General features: G+C 34.3%; 3 protein-coding genes across 8 annotated transcripts in view; 2 read left to right on the forward strand and 1 right to left on the reverse strand.

Annotated features, from left to right (window-relative positions):
- Positions 1-24,095, forward strand: part of SPECC1L (sperm antigen with calponin homology and coiled-coil domains 1 like) — a 116,812-nt gene that overhangs the window by 52,899 nt on the left and 39,818 nt on the right. The gene's annotated exons all lie outside the window — the stretch shown is intronic.
- GGT1 (gamma-glutamyltransferase 1) lies at positions 27-6,671 on the forward strand. 2 transcript variants are annotated; one of them, XM_042478518.1, is made up of 13 exons: positions 27-394; positions 1,507-1,686; positions 1,768-1,895; positions 1,996-2,085; positions 2,963-3,155; positions 3,388-3,545; positions 3,747-3,896; positions 4,569-4,705; positions 4,954-5,138; positions 5,308-5,435; positions 5,538-5,650; positions 5,891-6,004; positions 6,113-6,670. In XM_042478518.1, the coding sequence occupies exons 2-13, from the start codon at positions 1,511-1,513 to the stop codon at positions 6,254-6,256; spliced, it is 1,716 nt and encodes a 571-aa protein (XP_042334452.1). In that variant the 5' UTR covers positions 27-394; positions 1,507-1,510; the 3' UTR covers positions 6,257-6,670. The 2 variants fall into 2 exon arrangements, with proteins under 2 accessions (XP_042334452.1, XP_042334453.1); XM_042478519.1 differs by lacking the exon at positions 27-394 and having other exon boundaries at positions 1,470-1,686; positions 6,113-6,671.
- Positions 7,845-21,342, reverse strand: GGT5 (gamma-glutamyltransferase 5). 3 transcript variants are annotated; one of them, XM_042478521.1, is made up of 11 exons: positions 21,260-21,342; positions 15,190-15,320; positions 14,934-15,023; positions 14,490-14,685; positions 14,256-14,416; positions 13,923-14,069; positions 13,532-13,668; positions 12,955-13,145; positions 9,596-9,806; positions 8,336-8,446; positions 7,845-8,214 (listed from the first exon to the last, which is right to left on the reverse strand). In XM_042478521.1, exons 1-11 carry the CDS (start codon positions 21,325-21,327, stop codon positions 8,068-8,070), a joined length of 1,590 nt encoding a protein of 529 aa, XP_042334455.1. In that variant the 5' UTR covers positions 21,328-21,342; the 3' UTR covers positions 7,845-8,067. The 3 variants fall into 3 exon arrangements, with proteins under 3 accessions (XP_042334455.1, XP_042334454.1, XP_042334456.1); XM_042478520.1 differs by lacking the exon at positions 21,260-21,342 and adding an exon at positions 18,078-18,369; XM_042478522.1 differs by lacking the exon at positions 21,260-21,342 and adding an exon at positions 18,078-18,369 and having other exon boundaries at positions 8,073-8,214; positions 9,628-9,806.

A 24,095-nucleotide genomic window follows, 5' to 3' on the forward strand; every position in this document is an offset into this window, starting at 1 on the left:
TCCCTAATTCAAATCCTTTCGGACGGTCCGAGGGGTCATTGGATCAGCTTTGGCATGGATGACCGCCTCGGAGTATGAATTCCGGCCGTTTTGGCCGGTTAAACATTCCTCGAAGCATCAAAAGTTTGTCACGTTTCTTCAAAGGACTTTGTTCCTTTTAGACTTTAACCCGGTTTTAATCCAGAGTTACTTTTTAATCCAGGAAGGTGTAAATAAAAAACATCCCTTTTATCGCTTAGTTAATTGCAAATAATGCAATAAAGTAGTTTATAGTTAGAAAATACTGTATAACTTTCTTCTTTCAATTAGAAGATATGAAAGACATTATTGGAAGGTTTTCTCAATTGAAAGTGCAGATAATCACCAACAATTCAGCTGATTACTAGAAATTCAGGTACCTTCTAGCTAGTTACTGGTAATTCAGGTAGTTACTAGCAAGTAACTAGTAATTCAGCTGCTGTAGTTACTTGCGAGTTACTGGTAATTCAACTAGTTACTAGCTAGTTACTGGTAATTTCAACTTAGTTACTGGTAGTTCGACTAATTACTAATGATAATTCAGATGCCAGTCAGATAGTAATTACTTGGTAAATAACAATAATCTGCTAAACTGTACTACTACTACTAATAAATATGATTAGTAAATAAAATAATAAATGATAAATATTATTATTAAATAAAAATAAGTATATAAATATAAATATAATAAAATATAAAAATAATTATATAATTAAAAACATTATAAATAAAATAATTATATAGTTATTATAAATAAAATAAAATGTAAAAATAAATATCTATATATAATAATTATAAATGAAAAATAATTATATGTAAAAAATTACAAAAATATAAAAATAATTATTTAATAGTTATAAATAAAAAGTAATTATATAATTATAATAAATATAATATATATATAATTATTAATTTTAAAAAGTATATAATTATTAATATTATAAAATATAAAAATCATTATATAATAATAAATAAAATCATTACATAATTATTTTTATATATTTATAATATTTATAATTATTATGTAATTATAAAAATTTAAAAATAATTATGTAACGATTATATAATTTATTATTATATAATTTTTATTTATTTATTTATTTATTTAAGTATTTATATCCCGCCCTTCAGCCCTAATGGCTCTCAGGGCGGCTTACAATATTATTTTTAATTAGACAGTTCCCTGCCCTCAGGCTTACAATCTAAAAGTAAAAATTTAAAAATATAAAATGATTTTTATATTTTTATAATATTTATAACAATTATTCTAAATATTATAAAAATATAAAAATAATTATATAAATTATAAATAAAATAATAATTACTATAAATATAAAATATTAATTTAATGATTATAAATAATATTATTATTATTATTATATATAAAATAATTACATAATAAATAAATATAATAATAATTAAATAAAATAAATATAATAATAATACATTGCCATTAAATAATTGCATCAGAAATTTTGTCCTCCGTAGAAAAATGAAGGCCAAATCATGGAAGATTGGGATCCTCGCTGCTTTCCTTCTAGTCCTCACTGGCTTCGTTGCCATTTACTTCGGGTTACGGCCGCGTCCATCGCGCAAAGGGTCAGAAACGCACGTCTACAAGATGGCTGCCATCGCTGCCGACGCCGGTCCCTGTTCAGTCATTGGACGGTAAGTCAAAAAATATTGTTTAAGAAACGTCATAATCTATGGTGGAGACGGTGACGCTTGTTTTTTTCCTCCGCTGCGCAGGGACGTCCTCCGTAATGGCGGTTCCTCCGTCGACGCCGCCATTGCCGCGCTCCTTTGTACGGGGCTGATGAACCCGCACAGCATGGGGATCGGCGGTGGTGTTTTCTTCACGATATTCACGCCTGATGGTAAGCGGAAATTCGCACCCATCGGCCTGCGTCTCGGATCTGTGTCTTGGTGCCAGAAATGCCGCGATTGTGACACTGCGGTTTTTTTTGTATCTCCCAGGGAAAGTGGAAATTGTCAACTCGAGGGAGACAGCGCCGAAAAACGCGTCGCGTGATATGTTTGGCAACAACACGCAATTGTCTCTGAAAGGTAATATTATATTTTATTAAATTAATATCTTATTAAATCAATTTTATCTTTTATTAAATTCATTTTTATTAAATTCATTTTTACTTAAATTCATTTTAACCTTTATTAAATTATTTTATTAAATTAATATTTATTAAATTAATTTTATCTTTTATCAAATTAATTTTCTTTTATTAAATTAATTTTATATTAAATTATTCTATTAAATCAGTTTTTATTAAATTCAGTTTATCTTTTAACATTAATTTTATCTTTTATTAAAATATTTTAATATTTATTAAATTTAATATCTATTCATTAAATTATTGGTATAAATTATTTATGTTTAATTAAATTACTATTTTTCTTTTTAATATTTTCTTCAATTTAAAATAATATTTATTAAAGTTTAATTTTATCATTAAATTAATATATTTTGTTAAATTACCTTTTATTAAATTCATTTTTTCTTTTATGAAATTAATATCTTTTATTAAATTAGTGTTTATTAAATTCATTGTATCTTTTACTTAATATATTTTATTAAATTAGTGTTTATTACATTATTTTTTCTTTTTTTAAGTTAATAACTTTTTTAAATTAGTGTTTATTAAATTAATTTTATATTTCATTAAATTAATATATTTTATTAAATTAGTTTTTATTGAATTAATTAAATCAATTTTATTTTTTATTAAATTATTTTTTTAATTTTATCTTTTATTAAATAAATCCTTATCTTCATCCCTATCAATTTAAGTTTTCTATCGATAGATTATCTATATCCTTATCTTTATTAATTAATATTTCGTAACGGCAGATTGTCCGTATTTTTGTCCTCGTTAAGCAACCTTTCTTATCGGTGTATTATCCTTACCTTTATATTTCTTACCTACAGGAGGATTGTCGATCGCCGTTCCAGGCGAAATCCGCGGCTATGAAATGGCGCACAAACGGCACGGAAAGCTCCCTTGGAAGGACCTCTTCCTTCCCAGTATCAAACTGGCGAGGGAAGGATTCCCAGTTGGGAAAGGACTGGCGAGAGCCCTCACATCAAAGAGAGCAACCATCGAAAGCAACCCAGCCTTCTGGTGAGTCCTAGCAGGCTGCGAAAATCAATTAATTTTCGCTCGTTAAATCCACAAATTTTCAAATATTAATTGACCATTTATTAAATTAGGTTTAGATTAATACACACAAGAAAATTCGTCAAGATTTCCATCCCCGAAATTTCCGAAAAGACTCTTGCAAGAAAATTTATCTGACTCCTGTATTCCTCCTCCTCCTCCGTTTTCACCTTCTCTCCTTCCCTCTCTCCTCCAGCGAAGTCTTCTGCAAAGACGGCAAAGTCCTCGGACAAAACGAGATCGTGAGGATGCCGAAGCTCGCCAGGACTTATGAGATCCTTGCCGACGAGGGACCGGACGCGTTTTATACGGGGAGCTTGGCGCCGCAAATCGTCGCCGACGTCCAGAAAGCAGGTGAGGACGGGAAGATGTGGACAGGGAACTTCTGTATGGCGTGTGGTGACGCCATTTTCGGTGTTGTTACAGACCGTACCTAAGTATTAAGATAGTTATATAGGGTCTAAAATGACTGTATTTGCCGCACGTTTTGGATCTCGTAATCTTACGCATCCTGTCGGGATCTTGTTAGGATCTCATTAGAGCCTTTCATTCCAGGAGGGATCCTCACCTTGGACGATTTACGGGATTACCGTCCGATTTTGGATGAGAACCCATTGAAAATCACTCTCGGGGAGCTCACCGTTTACACCCCCGGAGCGCCATTGAGTGGCGCCGTTTTAGCGCTTACCCTCAACATCCTCAAAGGTAAGATCACGGACGTCAGATATGTAATAATTCGACATCATTTGTAACCTAAATAATTGTATTTATTTATTTTATCATTTATTATTTAATTACATAATTATTAATTATTAATTATTTAATTATTATTTAATTATTATTGTTTATTTAGTATTTATGTTTTATTGTATTTATTTTTATTAATTATTTTAATTATTATTTTAATTATTATTTATATAACAAAATAAATAATAATTAAAATAATAATTAAAATAATTAATAAAAATAAATACATTATTATACATATACATATTATTATTAATTTATTGTTATTATAAATTCATTATTTATTATTTTTAATTTTAATTATTTATTATTATTTATTATTTATTTATCAATTAATTGTTTTATTAATTATTAATTATTTTTAACCTAAATAATTAAAATAATCTGTAAAAAAAAGACTCAGAGATCTTGAAAAATTGAAATTGTTACAATTACGCGCGTATGCAAAACGCGCAACGGCACCGTGCTTTCCGCCATTTTCCAGACACCTCTTCGTCATGTCATTGTAATACTATAGTAGTAGTAGTATAATTCCACAACCTCAAATTGTATGGTAACACCCTGATTAATGCTGTCGTGGCACGTAATCATTCGCCGTCATCACCGCCTCTTCCTCCTCCTCTTCTCCAGGGTACAACTTCACGCCGAACAGCATTGCGACGCTGGAGGAGAAGTCGCTGACCTACCACCGCATTGTGGAAGCCTTCCGCTTCGCCTACGCCAAGAGGACATTGCTGGGAGACCCATCTTTCGTCGACGTCACCGGGGTACTTTCCCTAATCGCCTCAGTAAAATGGCGGAGTCAATTCGGTCTCTCCCTCTCATGCCGCGCTTTCCGCCATTTCCTAGCTGGGCTGGACGGTTGTGTCGGTGACATGGCAGGTTGGATCGGCGCCATGGGGGGTTGGATCAGTGCCATGACACTCCCCTAACTTGGTGGCGAGTTTGAATCCCGTAATTTTCGGGGGACAACGGTCTCCCTCCTCTTCATCCCTTTCACTTTTCGTCCGTGCAGATAACCAGAAACATGACCTCGGAGTCCTACGCGGAGACCCTCCGCACCAAAATCACGGACGCCACCCACAATATCAGCTACTATGAGCCCGAATACTACTTCCCGGTTGACGCGGGTACCTCTCACCTCTCCGTTGTGGCCGCTGACGGCTCGGCTGTGTCCGCTACCAGCACCATAAACCAATAGTACGAGCTCAAAACCTTCCCTCAGAGGCAGTCCTCACCCTTGTGGTGGGCGGATGGCGTCGTTGTGGCGTCCGCTGCTGCGTCGTGGAATCGCGCATTGAGTTACTCCAACTCCCCATAGATTCAATGGGATCTATTCTAATTGCCAACTCCTTGCCCTTCGCCGCAGTTTCGGGTCAGACGTCCGTTCCAGTGTCAGCGGGATCATCTTCAACGACGAGATGGATGACTTCAGCTCCCCGCACATCATCAATGGCTTCGGGGTGGCCCCCTCTGTTCCCAACTTCATTGCGCCGGGTGAGCACCAGAGCGCCAGATCGCGACTCCCCCCCCCACCAAATTATGCCCGGATACCCCTTTCCATCCCTGTAACTCATCCGAACTTTAATTTCCTCACAGGGAAGCGTCCATTCTCTTCAATGTGTCCAGCCATCCTGGTGGACAAGAGGAACCGCGTCAAGATGGTGGTAGGTGCTTCCGGAGGGACGGAGATCACCACCGCCGTAACGCTGGTAGGTCTACTGGGATCAATAGGTGCTTTTAATCATCCAAACTAAAACCCGGAGCAGACGACGAGGGATCTGTTTATGTATATCTTATGTATATATTTAGTTAGTTATAGTATAGAAGTGAAAACAACTCGTTCGGCGATGTAGACCGAGTTCAGTCAATAAATGGGAGGATTAATGTTGTTTTGACTTTTCCTCGGTGCCGTTGTGGTGATGATGTTGTGTTTTTTTAATCTTCCGAAGGCCATGATCAACTCCCTCTGGTTCGGATACGATATAAAATCCGCAGTGGAGGAACCGCGCGTCCACAACCAACTCTTCCCGCCGATTACTGTATTGGAACAAAACGTGGAAAAGGTCCGTACGCTTCTCAATCTCAAAAGAAAAATTAAATTTTATAAAAATGTAATTTGTTGTCTTTACCCGACATTTTCTCCTCCTCCACCATCTTTGTTTTCCCCCCAGAGTTTGGAAGACGGGCTAAAGAAAAGGAAACACGAGATTTTGCGGGCGCGTGGCGGGGCTGTCGTTCAAGCCATCATCCGGACAGAAGACGGTTGGGCTGCGGCGTCCGATTCCCGGAAAGGGGGACAACCATCGGGATATTGATCTGGACTTTTATATCGGGGGAAATCCTTTGCCTCATTTGGAGGTAACGAGCGGTCTGTTTTTTACGAGTCATCGAGGATATTAATTTTGTCCCCGTCAAAAGTAGGTGGTTCGAAGGAGAATCGCGGCGGATCTCTCGTCATCCCTGAATTTTTTATTGACGTTTTTGGAAAAAACGGCGCAAAAAACAGTATCGGATTTTTTTGCTAGATTGCAAATTTCTAAATTCCTTATTGCTGGAAAATTTATCAGGATGCTGGGACATGCAATATCTTGACGATTGGCGCATTATATCGATTTTAGACTCTGTTATCCCCAAACTCCCCTTTGTTTTAAATTCACCAATAAAACCTCAAACAGCGGTTTATAAATCTTTGTCGGCAGAGCTTTTTGGACTATGAAACCCAGAATCCACAACCATTGAAAATGCTGGAGCATTTTTGCAACACCTCTATTTCCCTTCTCAAAATGGTGTCCCAGGGAGTTTTGGGGAGTTAGTTAATTAGTTAGCTTCAAAAGAGCATAAATTCTGATAATTAATTGTTTATTTTTTAATTCTAAAAGGCACAGAGGTATCCAAGGTAAACAAGGACGCATCATATATATATGGGCAGAAAAATACAACACAAGCACACAGCTTTTATGTTGGGTGTGTATAAAAATATTGCGGCTTAAAAATAGTTTGCAATAAAATTGGGGTAATTAATTAGCAAGGATCGTTGGAGACCTGACCGCAAGAGAATTGCATATACCTGTATATATATTGCAAATGATATGTGTGTGTGTGTGTGTGTATATATATACTGTATATATATATATTGCAAATTATAGATAGATAGATAGATATGAAAATATGTTGTGAATGACATATATATATATATATATATTGCAATTTTGTATATATATATATATATATATGTGTATATATATACAGTCGCGCCTCGCCATATGCTGCCTTTTTATAGGCGGCTTTGAGCATAGGCATTCAAAGCCGCTGGCGTGCGCGGGGCAGAAGGGGCGGCGCGTCCCATTCAATTGAATGGGCGCGCGCACCTGTTGAGCCCCACACGCGCCCGCGCCGCCGCGCATGAGCCCCATTGTTTCCAATGGGGCTCGAGCATAGGCGGAATTCGCCTTACGCGGAGGGATCCGGAACGGATCCCCCGCGTAAGGCGAGGACCCACTGTGTGTGTGTGTGTGTGTGTGTGTGTATATATATATATATATATTGCAAATGTAAATTAGATAGATAGATAGATAGATAGATAGATAGATATAGGAAAATATGTTGTGAATTATATATATATATATATATATATATACACACACACACACACACACACACACAGAGCATATATATTGCAAATGATATACAGCTAATATATATTGCAAATGATATATATCCAACCCTGGGAATTACATGAAAAATTATAGCAAACATTAAGAAGTCATATATATATATATATATATATATATATAATAAAAATATCACATTATCCAGTTTCTAAGTCTTTGAAAAATACACACAAAATGCACAGATATATATGAAGGCTCAGTTGTGTAAATAAGTATTTCACAGTCTGGCAAATCCCTGATTAACGCACTTTAATTAATTCAGCAATTAATTAATTTTCCCAGTGCTAATTTTTCCCCAACTTAATTTGCATGAAATAAAACTGCGCATGCTCTGACGCCATTTTTTTTGTTTCCGTGAGGAAAGAGTCTGATTAAAACCATGACGTCGGAAGATATAATTAGGGATATTTAGATATTTGGCCATTTTGCGTTTCGATAAAAAGTCAATGGCAGCGTCAATATCCGGAGGCTTTGCCGTTTTTGCGCTGATCGGAGTACGGAAAGACGCAGGGTCCGTCTTTGGCGACCCCTTGGACCACGTTTAGCGGGTAAGCTGCTGTCTTTATGGCATGTCCCCTTCGGTGCAAGGCGGCCATGATTTCCTAGAATGTAGAGAAATTGATCAATTCAATGCAAATTACGACTAAATCCATCTGCAAGCCCAGAGCAGCTACTTTCTCCTCTTCGATATGGACTAGTGACTTCTCAAAACAGCTGCCTCACCTGGTCGAAATTAGGCTCCACTTCGAGGGAACCGGTTTTGGTGGCGTAGAGGATTGGGGCCTGGATCGCTCCTTCCAGATCGTATCCGAACCACAGTTTGTTGACGATAGCCTACAGAGAAAAATCGAAGCTGAATTCGAACTCAAAACCGATTCCCAATCAATTCAGTGATCAATTTGCCAACCAAAACCCAGATATTGGTTTTCCACTCTGGCGTATAAATTAACTTTTCCGTATTTCAAGGCCGTAGCCATTGATTACGGTGGGTTTTGTGTATGGGCATTGGATATAAATTACAGGAATTAGTAAATTTTTGATAAATTAAATATTTTTATTAATTAAATTTTTTGCTCACTCATTAATGTTATGGCCTAGCTAATTAGCATCCCTCCCAATCCACTGATAACCAATACCTATTGATTACAGTATTTTTGTTGACGGATATTGGATATACAATAAAGGAATTAGTCGATTTTTGATTAAGTAAATATTTTGCCCACTCATTAATGTTACTACTGGGGTAATAAGCGTCCCTCCTGATCTCCCAATAACCAATACCTATTGATTACAGTGGTTTTTGTTGACAAACATTGGATATAAATTAAAGGAATTAGTTGATTTTCGATTAATTAATTAAATGTTTTGCCCACTCACTAATGCTAGAGGTAATTAGCATCCCTCACAATCCACCAATAACCAATACCTATTGATTACTGTGTTTTTGTTGACAGATATTGGATATACATTAAAAGAATTAGTCGATTTTTGATTAAGTAAATATTTTGCCCACTCATTAATGTTACTACCAGGGTAATAAGCGTCCCTCCTGATCTCCCAATAATCAGTGTCTATTGATTACTGTGTTTTTGTTGACGGATATTGAATATAAATTAAAAGAAAAAATAGATTGTGGATATAAATTAAAGGAATTAGTCGATTTTTAATGAAGTAAATGTTTTGCCCACTCATTAATGTTACTACCAGGATAATAAGCGTCCTTCCCAATCCACCAGTAACCAATATCTATTGATTACAGTGTTTATTGTTGACTGATATTGAATATAAATTAAAGGAATTAGTTAATTTTTGATTAAGTAAATGTTTTCCCACTCATTAATGTTAATACCAGGATAATAAGCATCCCTCCCGATCCACCAATAACCAATACCTATTGATTACGGTGGTTTTTGTTGATGAACATTGGATATAAATTAAAAGAATTAGTCGATTTTCGATTAATTAAATTTTTTCCCCACTCACTAACGCTACGGCCGGCGTAATTAGAGTCCCACCGGATCCTCCGATGACCAATTTCGAGGCTCCGTCGCGTGAAATTAAGATGGAGGGTGTCATGGAGGAAGGAGGCATCTCCCCCGGGTAGACTTTCCGGTCTGATCGCTTCATGCAGAAGTCAGCCATTTCGTTGTTTAAGATGAGGCCCGTCTGCTGGGAATACACCATCGACCCGAAGCTGAGTGAAGAAAGGGAGGCGAAGCAAAGGGAAATGGAGTCACGAAAGAAAATATAAAACTTTTTTAACCTATAGGGCCAATCTTGCCCCTAAAACCACCACCATTTTGGGTCACAAGGCCTTTGAAAGGAATATATATACAGTATACACACACACACATATATATAAATGTGTGTGTTTGTATGTAACCTACCATTTTTATTATATATACATATATATACATATTAAATATAATATATATACTTAAGAACCTTGTAATGTATTATATTGTATGTATGTGTATGTATATATATGCATATATATGTCCAGGGATACCTCTTGAAACCTAACAGAAGCCCATAATAAAGGCTACCATAGTTAAGTCTATGCTAGGCCTGGGATATACCTCTTTAAACCTAATAGAACCTCATATTAAAGACTACCATAGTTTATTATATTTTATATGTGTGTGTGTGTGTGTGTGTATGTGTGTTTGGGATACCTCTTTAAACCTAAGAACCTTGTAATGTATATTTTCTATTATATGTAACATATTTATATGATAGACCGTTTAAAAACCTAAGAACCTCATAATGTGAAACCTTGTGTAATGCAATGCAACCTTATTGTAACCTAAGAACCTTGTAATGCATTTAGATACACACACACACACACACACACACACACACACACTTTTATACCTTTAGGGCCTACTTGCCCCCAAAACCACAATTTTAAGGCCTTTGAAACCCAATCAAAACCCAGGCTTCCAAAGCCAAAGACCCCCAAAACACCATTGAACCCAATACAACTCACATTAAAGACCCTTAAAGAAAGACACAGGAGGCAGGTTTAGGTCTATAGTGCTTTTTCCTCAAGCCGTCATTTTGTCTGAAGCAGAAGCTCAGTCTTCTTTGTGGTCCTGGATGAAGCCTTCAGAGGGACAGACGCCATTTTGTTCTCCCTCTGACAGGAAGCCATCTTCCATAGTCTTCTTCCTGGGAAGCCATTTTGAGGCTTTGCCTTCAGTTATTTCAGCCTTTCTTCTGCCTTCTTCTCTTCTTCTTCCTTCAGTTATTTCAGCTCTTCTTCTTCCTCTCCTTTCAGCCACTCAGCTCCGACTGACCTCTGGCCACTTTGGGTTCCCCCTTTTATACCCCCCCGCCCAGACCCTTCGGCCAATCGGCTGCAATCCCCCCAAAACTAGCCTTTTAATTGGTCATTGGAACGTTGGCAAAGCGTCCAATAAAAAGCGGTCCTCTTTCGATCCTCCCTCAGCCATATAAATAGTGACAGACTCTGCATTAATAAAGCAGCCCATAGCACAAAATAGTGGATCACGATGTCCATAAATCCTCAACCATTATGGCCACTGGCCATGATGGATGGGGATAATGGGGGTGTAGTCCCGGCACGTTGATGGAAAGGGAATTTATTTGGCTGCTTGGTAAAAATGTCATGGCTTCACTGTCAAGAGTAGGCCTAATTGTACAGTATACAAAACTTCGCCTTTTATACAAATTTAACCTCTCTGAGGAGGTTTTTCTAACTGTAGTAAGGCCTAGCATTCACAATTCACTTATTTATAACTTTTATGCCATGTTTCAGGCAATGTTTACCTCAGAAAAAAGTAGTAATGGCGGCTTTTCTCAATGTTGTGAGGCCTAGCTTTCACAAGACACTTATTTATACGTTTTATGTCATGTTTCAGGCAACTTTTACCTCAGGGGTGTGAGGTTCTCCACAGAAATGTGACAGAAATAAGCAAACCCAACTTACATTGGATATATATTGCCAAGGAAACCCCATTTAAAGTCTCTTATCAAAGCAACTTAGGTCCAAAAACACACACTGAAGCAACAATCCAATTTGAGACCGCTTTAACTGCCTTGGCTCAGTGGTTTGAGACGTTGGAATCCAGGGTTCGAATCCTGACTCAGGCATTTAAACCTGAGGAAGGCAAAGTGATTAACAGTCGCCTTAGAGAGGTGTAAAGTTCCCCACAGACTAAGGCTAAGATACTTTGTATAAATGAGGCCTACTTTTGACAGTGAAGCTGTTATTGAGTTTGGATTTATATAAATTTTGGGTGCCAAGCGATCAAAAATCATGACCCCTGACTGACCCCACCGCAGCCACCATTACCCTAAAAGTGAGCTGACCACGTAGCCAGGCAGCCTGGCAAGGCATGGCTATAGCAAAAGGTCAATTTAAAGCTTAAGAAACCAGTTCTGGGAGTTGCCCTACCAGTTTCTCAGGCAACCTGAAAGAATGAGGACAATGGAAGTTTGCCTCTCCTATCGATGGCATTAAGTACTCAGCCATCTAGATAGTGGTCCTCTCCCAAAGAAGTGGCAGACCCCTCTTTGTGTATCCATTGTTTAACTTTAGACTTAGTCAATAGATAGCCGTCAAGACCTTTGTTCGCCAGGCAGCCATAGCCTGAGATACGTTTCGCAGTATAAATAGGACCGAGATTTCTGCCCTCATTGGGCTTGTGGAGCTGAAGTTCCAAACCTCAAAACCTTGCTTGCTGAGCTGCTGCTCCAGGCTTGAGTCCCCTGGGCCTTGGGCTCCACTGAAATCACTTGAGCTAAGCCAATGCTCACTGTCTCTCTCGGGCCTCTAAGTTAGCTTTGACCACCGGAACTCAGCTCCTAGCCACTGCGGTCGCCGCTTGCTTTCCCCGTTCTTGCGGCCGTTTTCACCATCCACCATTCCTCACATCCGCCTCTTGGAGAAGACGCCTAAGGGAATTATTTCAACAGTGCCTCTATCCTTTCTCCTTTACTCCCAAACTCTCCCCCTGCCTTGCTTTAGCATTGAATGTGTGTGTGTGTGTGTGTGTGTGTGTGATCCCTTTGTTGTGTGACTTTAATAAATGTTTATATTTTAATTGCAACTCTTTGGCATTGGAGTCTCTGTTTCTTGGGGTTGGACTGTATTATTATATATAATATAATATAGTATATTTAATAACATGTGTGTGTGTGTGTAAATATAATTAAAACCATAGTAGCATTTACTATGAGCTTCTATTAGGTTTCAAGAGTTATCCCAGGCCTAATATACTCTCAGTATAACAACCATAGTTAGCATTGAGTGCCTAAATCACACGCTTCCTGAGCCGCGTGCGACCTCTGACCTCTTCCTCCTCACCATTACTTACGGCTGGTTGATGGTGCTGGTTGCGGAGACGGCACTCCCATCCTGCGCCAAAACCGCCACGTGGGACGTGCCATACGGTGACCATCTCGCCTGCGCGATTTCGTAATGTGCTGCCGAGTGGTCTCCTCGCGAGTCGATTCGCCTCCAGATGGTGGCGGCGAAGGAATCCGAAACCAGGTGGTTGATAACGTCCTGGGAAAGGAAATAGCATATATATATATATATATATCAATAAGGAAGTCTCCAAGTGAATATATTGATCTCTGGAGTCCAATTTATTCATATTAATTTAATATTTGCCTAGAGAATTGTGTGATCGAAGGGGACAAATATATTCTAGCAGTGAATAAATTTGAGATCAATTGATAAATAACGTCCTGGGAAATAAATCACCTCCAGATTCTAATTTAATTAATTTAATTTAATTTTTCTGCAGAGAATTGTATGATCGAAGGGGACAAAAATGTTCTAGTAGTGAATAAATTTGAGGTCAGTTGATAAATAATGTTCTGTGTATAAAATGGAAGGAAATTAAAAAAAACAGTGGATTAATTTTAGAAGGATTAAATTAAATTCACTTCTCCGTTTTTTGAAAAATCCGGGTCGTCGACTTTCGCTTTCTGGCCGTTGGCAAACTTGAGGGCTTCAGCAATATAATGGTAAGCCTCCGCTTTGCGTTCAATGGTGCTGACAGAGTCTTTGGTGAAGTTGAATCCTAGAAGATTGATTAAATTAAATTAATTAATTGATTAACAGTCACGAAGCGGATAACGAGTGAGAAAACTTCTAATTTTCTTATTTTTTTTTATCAATTTGGCATTTTCAAAGTCTGCGTCTTCCAAAATCGCCCTCAGCTCCGTTAAAGAGGCTAGTCCTGGGTTTGAATCGTGGTCTCGTCTCTACATATTCACATAATCAATTCAATTTAACTTCTTCTTTCCTATCCAGACTGGATTTTGCACTCGTTACCTTTCAGTACGTTGAGGATGAAGAACAGGATCGGACCGGCGGCAGGACGCGGGGCGGAATAAATGTCATAATCACCGATTTCGGATTTGGTGGCACTCTTGACACTCACGCGGTAACCGTGCAGGTCCTCCAGCGTCAAATTTCCGCCTGAGAAAAAGAGAGGAGATCTCACTGTAATTAATTAATTAATCCCCCCAGGTTAATTATCCAAGGAAAAATCCTGTTGGGCGGCCACTTTGCGCAAGCGTTTCGGCACACTAAATGAATATACGTGATTTCTGTATCTCTCTCTAATAATTAAATTATTAGGTGAAGGACAGATGAGGGTCCCACCTTCACCGCTAACGTCCTGTGCCAACTTCTCCGCCGTTTTCCCCGCGTAGAATTCATCAGCGCCGTTTTCGGCGACCGCACGCAGCGTCTCCTCCAACGCGGTCCAATGGAGGAGGTCTCCGGTCCCCAAAAGGTTCCCTTTTACGTCCGAAAAGAGTTTCCTGGAAGAAAGGGATCAAGAAAATCAATCTATCAATCTATCAATCTATCACTATATAGTAGGTCTTTATTTACCTTAGAGAGGACTGTTCCAATGCCCTTTGCAAGAGAGGGTGCTTCAGGAAACGTCCCAAAACCTCCGGGATCCGGACCCCGTGGCGAAGGACGGCGATCGTTGGTTCGAAAAGCGCCTTCCAGGGCAGCTTCCCGTGACGCCGGTGCGCAGTTTCGTAGCCCCGAAGTTCGCCGGGGACTGCGATCCATTTGGGACCTGCACGAAAATGAAAAGAACCGATCCATTCTGCGTTTTTAGTGCAAAAACGTTCGTAAAGTTCGGAGTAAAACCCGGAATGGATTCATGACTATGGCGGTGATGGGGTACTGTGCAATTGCGCCGTATGGGATTCACCCCCCGCTCCACCCACCCACCCAACCAATTAATTAATTGATTAATTAATATTTAATTTTTAAATGAATCAATGAATGAATGAATTAATTGATATAGATCGTGTTAATTACCTAACATCAGTCCTTCGCGGCATTGATCCAACAGGTTTTCGGGGATGTTTTGGGGGGCCCTTTCCCGGGCGTTGATCACCTCAACTTTGCCTTTAATAATAACAATAACAATAATAATCATATTTAAAGTTCGGACTAGGAACCCGGAGCAGACTCCAAAAACCTTCGATCCTTGCGCAGATTTCTTTATTCATCTGCAGAGGATGGGTTTTTTTGTGGGGGGTGATTTCGGACAGTCAGTGGTCAGCGGTCTTACCTGTCGTTGCATTGTAAACAGTCAAGATGACCCCTCCGGCCAGGCCCATGCTTTGTGGGTTCAGGACCGAGGTGCAGACCAAGGCTGCGATGGCCGCATCCACCGCTGATCCACCAGACTTCAAGACGTCCCTGTGGAGTAGGACGAAATACATTAAAATTTAATTTAATTGATTTAATTTGATCAATTTAATTTATTTTAATTGATTTAATTTAATCAATTTAATTTAATTTAATCACCTTAATTTAATTTTATCGATTTGATTTAATTTTATTGATTTAATTTAATTTAATAGATTTAATTTAATATAATAAATTTAATTTAATCTAATCGATTTAATTTAATCGATTTAATTTAATCAATTTGATTTAATTTGATTTAATTAAATTGATTTAATTTAATTTAATCGATTTAATTTCATTTAATGCAAAAATGATCACTGGACGGATTAAGGACTTCCTTGAATAAGGCAGTTGGCTTTATCTTTTCACGAAAGAGGCAGGCGTCGCCGCGTGGCGTGTTTTTATCAGTTGTGCTCTAAAGGGAGAAACGAAGGACACTAATCATAAAAAAAGTGGAGTCTGGAAAAATAGAGACATAGAAGGACTGTTTTACTGTTTTACATTGGCCTCTGTAATGTTGAACTAAGTTATTGGCCTCCATTTTATCTATTTATCTTCCCTATTTCTATCTATCTATCTATCTATCTATTCAAACATACTCTCTTTCTATATATATATATATATGTATATATGTATATCAATTTATCCATCCATTTCCTCTATCTATCCATACACCATCCATCCATTTCATCTATCTATCTATCTATCTATCTATCTATCTATCTATCCTTTCTCTCTCTCTCTCTCTATATATATATATATTTATCCATCAATTTCCTCTATGTATCTATCTATCCATACATTCTCTCTCTCTATCTATGCATCTATCTATCCATCCATCCATCCTATCTATCATCTGTGCATCTATCTATCTATCTATCTATCCATCCTATCTATCTATCCATATCTGTCTGTCTGTCTGTCCGTCCGTCCGTCCGTCCGTCCGTCCGTCCGTCTATCTATCTGCCTATCTGCAAACGCCATTCATCCATCTTTCAGATGCTTATGCAGAAACCGTCAATTATGGTGTTCCTGTTTAATAATTAACGTATAATTTAATAATTAAACTCCTTTGAGGGAAGATTAAAAAGGTGGCCGAAGGAACGTAAAATCAGATTAAATCAGATTTTTATCCCAATTCACATTTTGTCCCTTTGTTTTATGGATTAAATTTGCAAATTAAGTACTTTCTGCCCCCTTTTTAAAATCTGTTCGAAATAGAAATAAATAGTTACAAAGTAGTTACAGTTACGTAACTATCTCTGATAAACTCTTATCTCTGTTTTTTTATTGCATAATTCGTTTTTATTTATTTATATATATTATTTATTATTTATATTATTTATTTACTATTTCATTTATTTACTTATTATTTTATTTAATATTATTTTTATTATTTAATGTATTTTATAATTTACTATTTTATTTTATTTATTTATTTTAAATTTATTTAATGTATATTGTAATTTATTATTTATTTTATTATTTTATTATTTTTATTATTTATTTATCTATTTTGTTTATTTTATTTCTTATTTTATTTATTTATTTATATTATTTTTATATTATTTTATTATTTATATATTATATATATATTTATTTGTTATTTATATTATTCATCTATTTTTATTTTTTATTTTTTTAATTATTTATCGATTTATTAATTTTATTATTATTTATTTATTTATTTTTTTATTTTTAAATAAACAGCAGTTCTGTTCCTTTTTTTGCGAACGAAATTTTCCACTAGCCAAATAATTAAAAATACTTCCAATTAATTAATTGTTTAGTTAATTATTTAATGATGATAACAGAGCCGAAGACGGTTTTGCAAACATTGGAAGGAAAGGCCATATAAAGGACTTTAAAAAGAGGCAGAAGGACAAAGTCCAAGGAAAAAGGGATATTTTATCCTCCATTGGAAAACAATGGAAAGATAAAGGAGGAAAAATGTTTACTTTAAAATTATTTACGACTAAATGGGAAAACATGGAAAAAAACCAAATTATCCCTCTGTTTATTTATTTATTTTATTTGACCTTTTACCTGTTTTTGCGATATAAAAAATTCTTCTTTTTTGCGAAATACAGATTTTTGGGGGGAGATTAAAATGAACATTATTATTATTTTGCAAATAAATAAATTATTGTAAAAAGATTTTTTGGAGATTAAAATAAAAGGATTATTTAAAAAAAATAAATTAAAATATAATAAAAATATTTGTTTGGAGATTAAAATAAAATTATTATTTTTATTATGTTTAAAGAAAACTATTTTAATGATAATTAAAAAATTAAATTAAATATAATAAAAAGAGATTTTGTTTGGAGATTAAAATAAAATTATTATAATTATTATTATTTAGAAAGAATTATTTAGAAAGAACTATTATAAAAATACTTTTAAGGAGATTAAATTATTATTATTATTATTTTAAAAGTTTAGTTATTGTAAAAAAAGGTTTGTTTGAAGATAAAATAATAATATTATTATTATTTTAAAATATTAATTATTTAAAAAACAGATTTTTTGGAGATTAAAATTAAATTAATATTATTATTATTATTTTAAAAATTGAATTAATTATTATAATTAAATTATTGTAAAAAGAGATATTTGGAGATTAAAATTAAATTCCTATTTTAAAAATTAAAATTAATTTAAAAATTTAAAATATTGTAATTCAGAGTAAGGTGGGATATTGACGATTGATCTATCGATCGATTAGTTAATGATCAATCGATCTATCAATTGTGGGGCACCTACCTGCCAATCTGGGAGCAAGTCAGCGTATCGGCGGCGACGGCGGCGTTTGCGTAATGCGGTGCAACGCATTGGACGCGAATCAACATGGTGGCCATGATGATGGCGGAGACTCCAGCGATGAAGAGGAAGAGGAAGCCTAATCCCCAGTGAAGCCTCTTCCTCTTGGAAATGGGAGCCATTTTGAGAGGAAGAGGAAAAGGAAGGAAAGGAAGAGAAGAAGGAAGAGGAAGAAGAGGAGGAAGAAGGGGAGGAAGGAAATCAGAAAGGGAAGAGGAAGAGGAAGAGGAACAAGAAGAGGAAGAGGAAGGAAGGGAAGAGGAGGAGGAAGAAGGAAAGGAGGAAGGAACTGAAAAATGGAAGAGAAGAACAAGAGGAGAAGGAAAGAAGGAAGGGAAGAAGGAAGGAATTGAAGAAGAGGAAGAAGGAAGGAAGAGGAGGAAGAAGAGAGTGAAGAAGATGAGGAAGAGGAAGGAAAGAAAGTGAGGAAGAGGAAGGAAGGGGAAGAGGAAAGAAGGAAGGAAGGAGCTAAGAAGAGGAAGTAAAGGAGGAAGGAAGAAAAAGAAAAAGAGAGGGAAGAATGGAGAAAGGGAAGAGGAAGAAAGAAAAAGGAGGAGAAGAAAGGAAGGGCAGAATGTGAAAAACCAGAAAAGGAGGAGAGGAATGCTCCTCTGGAGCCTTTCTGTCTCTCTTCTGGGCCTCTTCTGCACTCCTCTGTTTTCTACTTAATCTCTCTCTCTCCTCCCTTTTCTTCTTATCCCTTCCTTCCTTCCTTCCCTCCCTCGCTCCTTCTTTTTTATTCAAGAGAAAGAGAAAGAAAGAAAGAAAGAGAAAGGGGAGGAATAGGAAGTCTGACCCTTAACTCCAATTGGCAACAATTGGCAACGAAGACACAGAAACACAAAACACTATAATATATATATATATATATATATATATATATATATATAAAATTATTAATATATTATTTTATTATATAATATTATAATATATATATATAAAAATTATAATATAAAATATAAAATAAATTATAATAAAATAAATAAAAATATAATAAAATAAAAATAAAATAATAAAAATGAAAATAAATGAAAATAAAAATAAAATAATAAGAATAAAATAAAATAAAATAAAAATATAAAAAACAGAACCACAGAACACAACTCTCTCTCTCTCTATTTATTTATTTATTATCTGGACATAAAATAAAAATGGAAAGAAGAAGTAGCTGGTTTCCTTCTGACCTTCTTTATTCAACTTCTGGATTTATTACATATAAATAATAATTAAAATTTTTAATGTTTTTGTTATAAAATATAATATATTATAATATTTATTAAAAATACACACAAAATTATTTATGATTTAATATTTTTTATTTTTTATTATACATTATACATTGTTATTCATATTCTTATATTTTATTATTTTATTATTATATATTTTACACCATATATATTATTGTATATTATTATTATTATATTATATTTTATTACATATTATCATTATTAGATATATATATATATATATATATATATATAACTATAATTATATATCTCCATAAAATGTCAGAATAATATTAATTATTATTAAATTTTATTGTTATTAAATATAAAATAAACTATTTATTATTATTATATTATTGTAATATTATATTATTAGTAATAATAAATAATATTATAGTTTATTTGATATATTCTTATTCTTAGAATATATTTATTATTATTGTTAATATTTTTAAATATATTTAAAATTTGCTTAAAGGTAAAAATTGGATGGTTGCAGTTGTTGCAAAGGAAAGATCCAGGGGATGATGGTTCTTGCAGTCCCTCATTCATTTGTTCCTTCTTCGTTCCTTTGTTCTTCATTCCTTTCTTGACCCTTGAAGGAATTTTGGCTTTTCTGGGAAAATGGCCTCTGACTGTTTTTTGGAACAACAACTTTGTTTATTTTCCCGTGTTTAATTAAGTCAAAGAATTTCTAAGTTCGTTTGAGGACAAAGGCAGAAAGAGAGAAGCATTTCCCCTCTTCAAAAAAGAAGAAGCACAATTATATCTATATCTATATTTATATATCTATATATCTATATCTATATCTATATCCATATTATAATATATAATAATATTATTTTATAAAATAATAATAATAATAATAATTAATTATTAATATATTAAATTACTATTAACAATAATATATTATCATATTAAGGCAATATTATAAAATAATAATAATGTATTAATATATTATTATTATTATTATTATTATTATTATTATTATTATTATTATTATTATTATCCTTTATTTATAAAGCGCTGTAAATTTACACAGCGCTGTACATACAATCTTTTAGTTAGACGGTTCCCTGCCCTCAGGCTTACAATCTAAAAGACACGACACAAAAGGAGAAGGAATGGTTGTGGGGAATAGGATCAGGTCCAGCAGATCTTCTCCACCTCCGAGGCCTGGACCAAGGCAGATGGACTGGAGGAAGGGCTTGGCTTCTTGATGGATGGTTAAAAGGAGGCTTCCTGGGTCAGAGAGGGGCTAGCCTCTGGGAATGCTATATTATTATTATATTATATTATTATTACATATTGAGTATAAAATAAATAGAAGACAAAACATAAATAAAACTATAAAGAACAAAAATTATTTATTTTTATTATATTTATTATTATTATATATTTTAACATATATTATATTACAATCTATATTATTATTATTATTATTATTATTGAGCACTGTTATAGGGATAATATAATATGATTAATATAATAATTATTATAATTATTATCAGGAACTATGTGGAAATGTTTTATTATTATTATTATTATTATTATTATTATTGTTGTTGTTGTTGTTATTGTTATATAATATAATATAAAATAATAATTTATAATGTATTAATAATATATTTAACTTTTATTATTTGTATTATTATTAATACTATTCCTACTTATAGTAATAATATATATTATTAGTTTATATATATATATGTGCACTTTTGACATGTTCAGACACCATTTTCCAATAATAATAATAATAATAATAATAAAAAAACTTTATATCTCTCTTTTTGTTTCCACAATCAAAGCAGCATACAACCTTTAAAAAATAAAATATATACCCCCCCCCCGTTAATACAGATTAATTGGGCAAAACGAAAGGGGGGTAGGTCAGCTGACCTTTGTGCAATGCGCCGCCGGACACTTAATTGGCGCGACCCTCGTAAGTGCGTCCTTTCGCCGGCCATCTGATGGAAAGCGAAAACACACGCATGACATTAATTGGAGTGATTGTGCAGAGTTCAACAAAAGCCTCTTCACTGCATTTGGTGTGAAAATCCGACCTTGCGAAAAACGCACGACTTCTAATATTTTTATTCTGAGGAGACGAACTCTGAATCACTCTCAAGAAACGTCTGTCTTTGCGCAATTTTTGGCACCGTTTTGTGGTTTCTGGCTTCTGCGAACTTGGAAGCCATTATTCCCAAATGGCTCTTTTCCTCAGACATAAATTGGAACCATATGGAGCTATTGATAAATTGGAATTAAATTTTGTATTATGTATTTTACGTATTATTATCATTATATATATATATATATATATATATTTTTATATATATATATTTTTTATTATATTATAAGATATATATTATAATTACAGTGATTATTATTCATGCCCAATAATAATAATTATCTCATATAATATAATATAACATATTTGTAATATATTATATATTATATTTTAATATATTATTAGTATATATTATTGTATTATAAATTATATAATATAATAATATTATAATAATTGTTATATAATTATTATTATTGGGCATGAATAATAATCACTGTATTTATTATAATACATTTTATATATATAATATAATAATAATTTATAATTTTATTAGTATTAATATATTTAATTATACCATTATTAATTTTATATTGAGATATGAATAATTATTATAATTATTGTTATATTATAAAACATTATTATAATAATATATAATTCAATAATAATAATAATTCACATCCCAATATTATTATTATTATTCAATTATATATTATTTTTATAATTTACATTTTAATATTTTATAATAATAAATATTAAAACAAATTATAAAACTATTATTAAAACTATTATTATTAATAATTATATTAATAATAATATATTATTTATATTAGGCACTATGTAATGAAAATAATATTAATATGATATATATAATATAATATAATGTATATGTTATAGCAATAAAACAATATTATACATTAATATTACTATATATTGTAATTATAGTGGTCATTAGATTAATCTAATATAATAATGTTATATCAATATTAATAATAATGTTATATTAATATTATTATGAATAATAATGTCATATTACTATTATCAGATATTGTAATATAATGTTATTTATATAGTATATATGTTATATCAATATTATTAATAATAATAATGTTATATTAATATTGTTAATATTAATGTTATATTAATATTATTATATATTGCAATATAATATACTATTTATAATATTATATATCTCAATATTATTATATATTGTAATATAACAATATTTATTATATAATATAATATAATAATATATAATGGTATTATGCTATTATAATAATTATATATTGATAAATTGGAATATATCAATATTTTTGTGGCCGATTTTGCAATTATTATTATTTTAATTATATCTATCTATCTATCTATCTATTTATTTCTGGAACAGAAAATGAAGATCTTGTTTCCTTTTAACACTTGGATGATTAATTGCAGAAGGTTTCCTGAAACCATCCTCAAGCGTGGGATTATATTTACAGGAATCATCATCAAGAGAGGGATTATTCATCGTAATCCGGAGCCAAGAAAATCACTTCTGGGAATATTTTGGCAGAGATTAAGAGATATTCAAGACATCTTTTGTTTCTGTTTAACATCCTTTCCTAAAACTGAATCATTTGGGTGGGGGGGTTTCGGCATACATTTTGGGGAAGTTACTTCTTCCGGCGAGGACTACGAATCCCATAATCCCATCCAGCGCTATGAAAATAATATACCGAAACGTTCATTAAATGCAAATCTGTTAATTTTATTAATTAAATACGTCCAACCGATGTGTCACTCCGGCTAATTACAGATTTTCGAACAGACGCCATTTGGGATTTTTGGACGCCTACGCGAAAAACGCATGGCAGAAGACAGCGACGGCCAGAAGGAGGACGCCGTTGGCGTTGACCACTCGGCGCCAAAAGGGGTCTTCGGAAGTATCAGTTAGTTTGCGCCGCGCGGCCTCCCACTCCGCTTTGGTCAGTTTTGGGCCGCTCTGGTCAAGGCCACAGAACCAGTTGCAGGACTTCTGGATGCATCCGGCTGCTTCGCTTGGGACTGGAAACAGAAACGGTCAACGGTCAGCGAGGGTCAGTGGGAGGAATGGTGAAGGGAAGGATGGTCAGTGGGAATGATGGTCAATGGACATAATGGTCTGTGGGAATAGTGGTCAATGGAGATAGTGGTCATTGGGAGCAATGGTCAGTGGGTATATTGGTCAGTGAGAATGACGGTCACTGGGAATAGTGGTCAGTGGGCAGTGGGAAGAGTGGTAAGTGAGGAATAGTGGTCAGATGGAGATAATGGTGCAGTGGGAATAGTGGTCAGTGGGAATAATTGTCAAGCAGAATAACAGTCACGGGGAATGACAGTCAGCGGAGTGCAACAGTCAGTGGGGGTAATGGATAGTTTGCTATAGTGGTCAATGGGAACATGGTTTGGTCATTGGGAAATGGTCAATGGGGAGAATGGTCAGTGCAGCAATGGACAGTGGGGACAGTGGTAAAAGGGAACAATGCTCAGTGGGAATAAGTGGTCAGTGGGAATAAGGTTAGTGGAAATAACGGGTCAGTGCGAATAGTGGTTAGTGGGAATAGTGTCAGTGGAGATAACGGTCGTTAGGAAATAGTGGTCAATGGGAAGAATGGTCAATAGAGACTGGGTCAGTGGGAATAGTGTCAG

This window comes from Sceloporus undulatus, chromosome 7, assembly GCF_019175285.1.
Source record: "Sceloporus undulatus isolate JIND9_A2432 ecotype Alabama chromosome 7, SceUnd_v1.1, whole genome shotgun sequence".
NCBI classification, from domain to species: Eukaryota; Metazoa; Chordata; class Lepidosauria; order Squamata; family Phrynosomatidae; genus Sceloporus; species Sceloporus undulatus.